The sequence below is a fragment of the Podarcis raffonei genome, chromosome 7 (assembly GCF_027172205.1).
Source record: "Podarcis raffonei isolate rPodRaf1 chromosome 7, rPodRaf1.pri, whole genome shotgun sequence".
NCBI lineage: Eukaryota > Metazoa > Chordata > Lepidosauria > Squamata > Lacertidae > Podarcis > Podarcis raffonei.
This window is the reverse complement of record NC_070608.1, coordinates 38,101,063-38,110,707: the sequence shown is the minus strand read 5'-3', so window position 1 is coordinate 38,110,707 and position 9,645 is coordinate 38,101,063. Positions and strand designations below refer to the sequence as shown.

At 42.3% G+C, this 9,645-nt stretch overlaps 1 protein-coding gene across 1 annotated transcript; it reads left to right on the top strand.

Moving 5' to 3' along the window:
• Window positions 1-1,183: 1,183 nt before the first annotated feature.
• LOC128417449 (transmembrane protein 68-like) lies at window positions 1,184-8,756 on the top strand. Its single transcript, XM_053396129.1, has 6 exons — window positions 1,184-1,668; window positions 2,704-2,868; window positions 3,750-3,943; window positions 4,488-4,548; window positions 6,242-6,381; window positions 7,863-8,756. Exons 1-6 carry the CDS (start codon window positions 1,485-1,487, stop codon window positions 7,965-7,967), a joined length of 849 nt encoding a protein of 282 aa, XP_053252104.1. The 5' UTR covers window positions 1,184-1,484; the 3' UTR covers window positions 7,968-8,756.
• Window positions 8,757-9,645: the final 889 nt, after the last annotated feature.

The window sequence follows — 9,645 nt, the reverse complement described above, 5'->3', positions numbered from 1 at the left end:
ATAATCCACTGTGGGACCTGCTGCTTTAGGGTGGATAATTAATTCAATAATAGTAGTAGTAATAGTAATATAGAAGCATTATATATCATTTCCCAGTAAGATTTAACCTTACTACAAGACCACAATGGGCAGGGCGGTGCAGCCTTTTTTGCTGCTTGAGGAAACGCCACCCTGCTCTGCTGCACCACCTATCCTTCTGCCTCCACTGCCAGCACGGCCACTGCATTACCCATCTCCACTGTCCCCACTACCACCCGCATTGGTGCCGATTATTGGTGAGATCTCACAAGGTATTTTACCATTAAAAGTATAAGCCAAACTGTGTCTTTATTTGCAAATAAGGCTCATGGAACAAAGTGAAACTTTTTTTAAAATCATTTTTATTGATTTTCCAATAAAAACAGCCAATCAACATATCCACATCATAATCCAATTAAAAACAAGAAACTGAAATTTAAAAAGGACCAAATTGTAATCCAAATTGTAATTATTAATTTTTCCGGGCTCCCCATAGTCTGGACCTCTAAAGCATATCTCCAAATCTTTAGTCCTGCCTCTTCTCATTGTTTTCATATTTTCCGCCTTCTGGTCTTAACGCTTTAAAGTTCTCCATTCCTGGCTATGCGATTCCCAATCATGTCAAAAAATCATATGTCCTTTCATCCACCGAATACAGCTTTATTTGTAAATATATATTTTTTCAACTGTCTATTTACCAGCGCAGCTTTTCCTGACTTCATTACAATCTTCCAATCCAGGCTGTTGCCCAAGTTTATCCTTTGAAGTTTAACGACGCAGCATCTCGCAAGTTGTTAAATCACTCCAGAACAGAGTGAAACTTAATACCCCAGTATGTCTGCTTAGGATTGCAGCTTAAGCCAATTGGATTGTTGAATTTCAGAAAGAGCCATTTCTCGTTTGACTCTTTGTATTCTAGTACAATCATGAGTGGGTGGGTGGGTGGGTTTGTTCCCCCCCCCCCGCCGCCCCCAGCAAATACATTGCAGTTTTGACTGTCAAGATCAGCTATAATTGAGCAGGTTCTGGAGCAGCAGAAAGCATTTCAGGTACATTCTAGCCCACAATTAAAATCAGCTAACTTATATTATTGTCTATAAACAACTATGTATGGAATTGTTTTAGAAAGGTGTTTTTGTTTTGGTTTTCTGCGGAAGGGGAACAAGGTTAAATAGCATAGAATTCTGTGTAAAAATTAATGCAGCCTCTGGGATGACAGTTCAAAGTTATAAATTGTCTTCTGTTTTTTTCTTGTAGAAAAGTGAAGAAGCAACATCACTTTGGAGTAAAAATAATCATTTGTTTTTATTTATTTCATTACAGTGGATGAAATTATTGCTATCACACCAGATGTTTCAGGGCAAGAAAATGTGGCTTGGTTTACTCACGTGCTGAAAAACTGGATTGGTTTCGGATACCTGGGAGAAAATGCAAGCTACGTGGGTTACATTTTCGGACTGCTATTAATGCTTTTAATGCTGTCACAGGCAATATATATCTCCATGTTTTGCATGATGTACATTTTTAGCTTTCTTCTCTATATTTACAAGAAAATGAATAACATAGTTCAAGACACTTCTACTGAAGCATGGGTCACACCAAGAAGGTGGCTTACAAGTGCTTTGGATATAATTGGAAAGATATGGCATGGTAAGCAAGTATTTCCTTAAATAACAATAGTGACAATGTTATCAGTGCAGGTTTGTCCTTTACACCAAATGAGGCTCTGTCCCAGCAGCCTTAGTATGCCATCAGCCAGCCCACATTTTCCTGCCTTCTTACTTATATCTAGTCCAGAGGGTGGCACAAGCTGCCAGCTTCTTCTTTCTTAGCCCCAGCGTTACCATGGAGCATAGGGCCACTCTTGACCTCTCTGCCTTCTGCCTTGGCAGTTCAAACAGGCACAAGTAACCACTGAATGCTATAAACCACTTCACTTCAGAAAACTGAACTTCAGGATTAAGCTCTGAAGCAAAAGCATGAATATTGTCACTGTGCAACCAGGAACTCTGGGGTCAATATCATCAGCAGAAAAAGAAACCTCAGCTTGAAATTGTTTTTATAAGCCTGACAAAATGAATAAGTCCATACCTGTGATTAAATTACAATAAACGGGGGGCCAGATGAACCTTCCTGATAAGGGTATTCCACAAGTAAAGATACTCTCTGAAGTTTCCATTTGCTTCAGCTTCTTCTGGTGGAAGGAGGCTTCCTTGACAAATATCTCAGCTCACAGGCAGACTGCTGCAAGGCCGCTCAGCCCTAAACATTTTAGGGAATATCATGAAAGAAGGGAATCTGATTTTCAGTAAAGGTGTTGTAGGTAACAAACCTGGGGCCATCACATTGAAAGAGCTGCAGGACAACATAGCATATGAAAAGATGAGCCATATAATCTGATCCTAAAACTCAGTTCTTCTTAAAGCTGCACCAAAACCCCCACTTAACTTCATTTTGCAATATCATTCACATGTGGCAAAATTGGTGGACATTTTGGAGATGTGGCAGGGATCGAAGCAAAAGGGAGTGAAGAAGTGTGATGGCAGAAGCATTTCTCTAGGTGGCTAGTGGCCTCTATTTTTCCTCCACAAATCCCCTGGGACAAGTTGCTAATTGTTTTCCTCCAATCATTATGTAACATGTATGACAGCAATAGTAATCTGTTGCATTTTGTGCTCTTTTCAGGTTATGAAGTTATTGGCACAGAGCATATACCAGAAGGACCAGCGGTAATTGTTTATTATCATGGAGCTTTTGTTTTGGATTATATGCTCTTTGTAGCTAGATTATATACACTGACTGGAAGACACATCTACAGTGTAGCTGATAATGGGTTGTATCTACTACCAGGTAAAATACTTTTACTTTATTTTTAGAATTAGAATATTGAAAATGACTCTAATACTGTGATGCGTCATAAAGAATATCTATCTGTTGACTCTGTAATATCATTTCCGCCCTAGAAAACTTCCAAATCCAAAGTATGAGCTTCCACTGAAAGGATACAATAAAGTGTTGTTAGGGCAGACAATAGTCAACTCTAATTCGCAAATACAGTGGTACCTCGGTTGTAGAATGTAATACATTCCGGAAGACCATTCAACTTCCGAAACGTTCGACAACCAAGGTGCAATGGGCGGTTGGCAAATTCCATTGAGAAAATTGAGAAACTTACCTCGGAAGCCGTTCGACTTCCGAGGCACGTTCAAAAATGGACGCATTCACTTCCGGGTTTTTGGCGTTCAGGTTCCAAATCATTTGGCTTCCAAGATGCTCAAGAACCAAGGTTCCACTGTAGTATGTTAGACCCGGTGGTGGCTGGTAGCATTTTGACTTGGTAGGGCAACAATTTATAACCTTGCTGTTCTGGACACATACAACACTTATTTAGATACATGTGCCATTACATGTGCTGAGTATAGTTGTATAGGATTACACTGTAAGAAACGGGTGGATACATTTGCATTGTAGCATGTACCAGAGTATTACTCTCTCATACTTATATTTCAGTTAAACAATATACGTCAGAAAGATTGCCTACCATTTTTGACTTTTCAGAAAACTTGAGAGAATGGAATAAATGTCTACAAAGTCTACACATCCTAATTATCTTACTTTGAAAGACTGCCAAGCAGTCTTAATGGGGCCACATCACTGGAAACTGTATAATATCTACCTATACTATAAATAATACTGATAAAAATGTGATTTGTTTTGGGTGTATTTTTCAGGTGTCAGACCACTTCTTGAATTATTTTTTTGCCTAAAAGGCAATAAAGATGAATGTGTGAAATTTCTGAAGAAGGGCCATTTATTGGGGATTGCACCTGGTGGACTTAGAGAAGGAAACTTTAGTGATGAGAACTACAACCTGGTGTGGGGTAAACGTACAGGTTTTGCACAAGTGGCTTTACAGGCCAAAGTGGTAAGTAGACTATTTGTAGTACTAATTATACATTGCCTACAGTATTGTTGATTGTGTGCAGTCAGTTGGTATTAAAACACACTTGTACTGAAGAAATATGGCACAAATTTTACAGACATGGAGACTGAAATACATGGTTGGCTTCCAGTGAGCAGTGAGTTCACCATTCATTTCTAAATAGTAGCAAAAAGTGTTTTTACAGCTGGGCTTTAACACATTATTGCCACTACAAAGATAAAGTGTTCAATTAAGTTGTACTGGGTTTTTTAAAAACTTAATATTTTGTTGACAGGTTTTTTTTATGTGGTTCTTATTGCCAAAAAGTTTTTGCCAACTTTTTGCCAACCGTTCAGTTTCTGAGCACTTATTTTCATGGATTTATCACTGCCAAAGCCTAAAACTGGGCTTCTTGCGGTCAAAAATATGTTGAGACGACTTTTTCTGGGCCAGCAGAGCTGGGGAGGGTCTTATAATTTTAAAATTTAAAAAGTCTAGGAGCCAGTTAAAATGTTTAGTTTTTATCTTTCCTTTCCTTTTTTGAAAGCCCATCATTCCTATGTTTACACAAAATCTTCGAGAAGGATACAGAACATATGGGAAAATATGTGAGCTTCACTTTTTATGTTCCTTTCTATATATCATTGTCACCCTTAATGTAACTTCTGCAATGTACTTTATCGTCCTCATGAATTGGCAACATATCCCATTCATGAAATCTATGTATATCTGATGTATGCTGCTTCTGAGTTTCATTAGGAAGTAGAGTTTGAATAGGTTCACTCTAAAGACCACCTAGGACAATGCTTACTGTCCATCATGAATCAGTGGTAAGCTGAAGTAGCTAGCAGCTGACACACAGCAACCGATGAAAAGCGTTCAGGATCACTCTTGGTCAGTGGAGATTGCCAGGGCTGACCCAAGGCACTTTGCTAGCTGAAGCGAGAGGCAAGATTATGATTCCATCCCTTTGGTCTTGTTCAGAATCCTACTGAACTGTCAGTCAAATCTTACCTGGTGTGTCCTCCACTGCACCTGAGGATATCAGAGTAGCTTATTATTATTTATTTAATTTGTTGGTAGTTTTATCTTGCTCAGGGCAACCCAAAGTGACTTAGTTTAGAGGTTCCTGGGCTGGCTGCAGGTGTACACAGCTGCATCCTTCACCCCTTGTCAACACTCATCTGCAGCTCTGCATGGTGCCTGAATTCTGCCCACTCACAGAGCTGCACTGCGACATCTGCAGGTGTTTCATGAGCAAGGTGATACATGCACAGTGTTTGCTGGAGTGTATGGCCTGTGCTGGCTGCATGTGTGCTTGCTTGCTTGCTTAGTCAGGAGCCGTTTCCAATAGCACTGCCAGTGGCACATTGGAAGGAAGCAACCAGCCAGCCAGCTCAGCCCAACCACTAGCATTGCCATTGTTAGGGCACTGGTTCAGGAGGATGAGAATGGTGGAAGTGCAACTGCATTACTCGGCCTAATGATAGAGCTGAGCTTAGAGGTTGTATTTGCTTAGTTCTGTGTGATGTGGCCCCTAAGACACTGTGTGGCTTAGGGTGCCGGCTGAACCTAGGACCGTGGTTAAGCGATCTCCTTCTTAATCACAATCTGTAGCCAGTAACAAATATTGGCTACAGGTCATGGTTAAGGAGAAGGCATATCCTCAACCCCAGACTCAGACTGCTCGCTAAGCCAAACCTTGGTTTAGCTGATGCCACACACTGAGTTAAAAGATCAAAGCTGCAGTGAGAAGCCTGCATGTTTGGGCTAAGGCGTGGTTTGGCAAAGTGGCTTATATACCGTATTTTTCGCCCTATAGGACGCACCTAGATTTGGGGGGGGGGAATAAAGGGGGGAAATTATTATTTTTTCCCCCACAGGCGCGGGGCTGGGGCGGGGGAAGCCCGAGCTTCCCCCGACCCCAGACCCAGAACGGAAGCCAGAGCGATGCCGGAGCTGCACCGGGCTCCGGAGGGTTGCACGGAGCTGCGCTGAGCCCAGGAGCACAGGCAGCTCTGCACAACCTTCGGGAGGCCGGCGCAGAGCTGCACGGAGCCCAGGAGTGCAGACAGCTCTGCGCAACCCTCGGGAGCCCAGCGTGGCTTCACGCCGGGCTCCCGAGGGTTGTGCAGAGCTTCCTGAAGCCTGTATTCACCCCATAGGACGCACACACATTTCCCCTTCATTTTTGGAGGGGGAAAAGTGCGTCCTATAGGGCGAAAAATACGGTACATAAAGATTTCCACATCTGTGGGAACTCATTTTCTCTCTCAAAGTATTTTTCTCTTTCAAATGCAGCACTACTGAAGTGGCTGTATGAGAAGACTCGGATATTTATCCTTCCCATTTATGGAGGGTTTCCAGTCAAATTCCGCACATATATTGGAGAACCCATCCCATATGATCCGGATATCACTGCTAAGGAGCTGGCTGAAAAAGTAAGTTACCTCTACACTCAAAAAACTGTCCACATATATTGGTTTCTTGTGCAAACCACAATTCAGTTTTGAATCATTTTCTGCATATGAAGTTACTGCTTATATAAGACCAAAACCTGATATTCATTTTACGTATTTTATGCATGTTTGTCATTCAGCCTCTCTTTTTTATTTAAGTTATTGACACTAAGCAAAAGCTAGCTAACCCAAAGAGTTCTATAACTGACTAAATGGACCCACAATCTGTAATTACAGAACTTTTAGCTACATTTCTGCTTAGACAGAGATTGTGCTCCTCAGGACTGCTTTACAAATAACAATTTCATATGCAAATCCATTTGCCGCTTCTGGGGAACCAGATCATTATCTTTCCCCACCCATTGGGACAACTTTCACAGGTGGGTAAGGTTACATGGTGATGACAGCAGGTGACTGACAGGTGAAGAGTCTTGCCCACCTGCCAAAGTTGACCTGCAGGGTGAAGAGGAGGGGCCTGCTTCATCAGCTCATTCCCTGCAGAAAGCATGTTGGTGAGATGGCATCCAGCAGGATTGAACCCTTGCCAGTCAGCTGACATCACCCATGGGCAAACCGGACCCCCCTCATGGCCAAGATTGGCCTGCAGGCTAGAGGATCCTCACTCCTGTAGAAGAAAAATGGCATTGCACTGTAAAGTATGGCAAATGCACACATATATACAGTGGTACCTTGAGTTACAGATGCTTCAGGTTACAGGCACTTCAGGTTACAGACTCCGCTAACCCAGAAATAGTACCTCGGGTTAAGAACTTAGCTTCAGGATGAGAACAGAAATCGTGCTCAGGCGACATGCCAGCAGCAGGAGGCCCCATTAGCTAAAAGTGATGCTTCAGGTTAAGAACAGTTTCAGGTTAAGAACGGATCACCAGAATGAATTAAGTTCTTAACCCGAGGTACCACTGTATTGGGTTGCATATACACTTGTGTGTGTGCACAGCATAGTGCCCACTGAACAAACATACTTCATTACTACAGAAGTCAATTGCATTTAAGTAATACTCAGAGTCCATCAATTTTTATTGGGTCTACTCCAACTTAAGTGGATACTGCCGATGCTTCTGCAGATGAAGGTGATTTTATTTTTTGTTCTTATGCAGAAAAATTCTTACTTTTCCATTACAGTCGTACCTTGGTTGTCGAATGGAATCCATTCCAGAAGTCTGTTCAACTTCTGAAAACGTTCGACAACCAAGGTACAGCTTCCGATTGGCTGCAGGAGCTTCCTGCACTCAAGCGGAAGCCGTGGGAGCCCCATTGGATGTTTGGGTTCCAAAGAATATTCGCAAACCAGAACACTCATTTCCAGGTTTGCGGCTTTTGGGAGCCAAAACATTCGAGTCGCAAGGCATCCGGGATCCAAAGTACAACTGTAATGATATTGCTACCTGTGAATACCATTCTTCCAAATACTGAATATAATTTCATGTCTTTTCTTTTAACAGACAAAGATTGCCCTTGAAAATATTCGAAACAAATACCAAAAGAGACCAGGAAATATATTAAGAGCCCTCTTAGAACGATTTGATAAATATCACAAAGAGAACTAGTCTGTCCGCTTTGGATGTTCTGGTGGATGACTTATGCCAGGAATGAGACATGATGTGTGTGTCCCTGTTGGTTCTGCTGGACCTCTTGGTGGGTTTCCTTGGTGGTATGCTTCTGGGCAGACTTGCTGATATGGGACTTGGAGGCACTGTTTTACAGTGACTGTTTCTTCCTGGAGGGACGAACCCAGAAGGTGGTGCTGGAGAACTCCTGTTTGATGCCTTAGCTGTTGGCCTGTGGGGTCCCTCAAAGTTCTATTCTGTCCCCCATCCTATTTAACATGTACATGAAACCTCTGGAGGAGGTTGTCCAGAGTTTCAGGGTTAAGTTGATGACACCCACCCTCTGTCAAGGATGCTGTAGTTGAGATTCCTGCATTGCAGGGACTTGGACTATATGACCCTTGGGAGTCCCTTCCAACTCTACAATTCTGTTTCTCCTTTCCACCTAAGGAAGCTGTCTCAGTTCCAAACCAGTATCTGTCATCAATAATTGAGACGTCTGATTTGGCCACAGTGACAACATGCCTTAGTTACATCCCTTTTGAATTACTGCAACATGCTCTACCTGGGGCTGCCTTTGAATAGTGTTCAGAAACTTCAGCTAGATAAAGAAAACTGCAGCCAGATTGTTGACCAGGGCTGGTTATGGGGAACAGACATTCCCTTGCTAGAACAGATCACTGGCTGCCGCTATGTTTCCAGGTGCAACTCAAAGTGCTGGATATGAACTTTAAAGCCCTATACAGTGGACGCTTGGGTTGCGAATGTGATCTGTGTGGGATGCACGTTTGCAACCCACAGCATTCGCAACCCGCAGCGGCGCGTCTGCGCATGCGCTGGTTGCGATTTGGTGCTTCTGTGCTTGCGCAAAGCGTGATTTAGCGCTTCTGTGCACGCGTGGCCGTCGAAACCCCAAAGTAACCTGTTCCAGGACTTCCGGGTTTCGGCAGTCTGTAACCCAAAAAAACGCAACCTGAAGCATCTGTAACCTGAGGTATGACTGTACAGCTTTAGGTCCAAGCTATCTGAAAGACTGTATTCCCTCATATGAAACTGCCTGGATTTTGAGATTTTTCAGGAGATGCCCTTATGGGCCTTTTGTGTGTTTTAGTGGTTCTTATTTTAATTTCTAAGCCACCTTGAGTCCTATCAGGGGGGAAAGTGGGGTATAGATAAAATATCATCATCATCATCATAGAATTGTATAGTTGGAAGGAACCCCAAGTGTCATCTAGTCCAACCCCTGCAATGCAGGAATCTCAGCTAAATCAGACATGTCAAATGGTCATCCAATTTCTGCTCTAAAATCTCCAAGGAGAGTCCACCACCTCTCATGGGAGTCAATGCATTGGGTTGTATCCCACTGAAATTAATAGAACGTTGTACTACCCATTAATTTCTACTCTTAGTAGGACTAGCATTAGATGCAGCAACCTGCTTTATCTTATAAATTAATCTTTCATTCTTTTAAAAAGTACCATTATGCAACCACTGTACGTTTTGAAACTATTAAAATGTGTACTTCTCCCCAGCTTAAGGCTATTATAAATTATGCAACAGAGCACTCATGCCACGTGATTCCCTGAACTCTATCTAGTTTAGATATGAGGTGTGAAATTTTCTTGGGTAGGCAGTCATTATAATCTGTTATCAGTATCAGGCTGTACTTTGCAAAGAA

Coding starts and splice junctions, on each gene's coding strand:
- LOC128417449 (XM_053396129.1), top strand. CDS start 1,485: ATGCTTTTAATGCTGTCACAGGCAATATATATCTCCATGTTTTGCATG. Junction 1,669..2,703: donor AATTGGAAAGATATGGCATG/GTAAGCAAGTAT, acceptor TGCTCTTTTCAG/GTTATGAAGTTATTGGCACA. Junction 3,944..4,487: donor TGGCTTTACAGGCCAAAGTG/GTAAGTAGACTA, acceptor CTTTTTTGAAAG/CCCATCATTCCTATGTTTAC.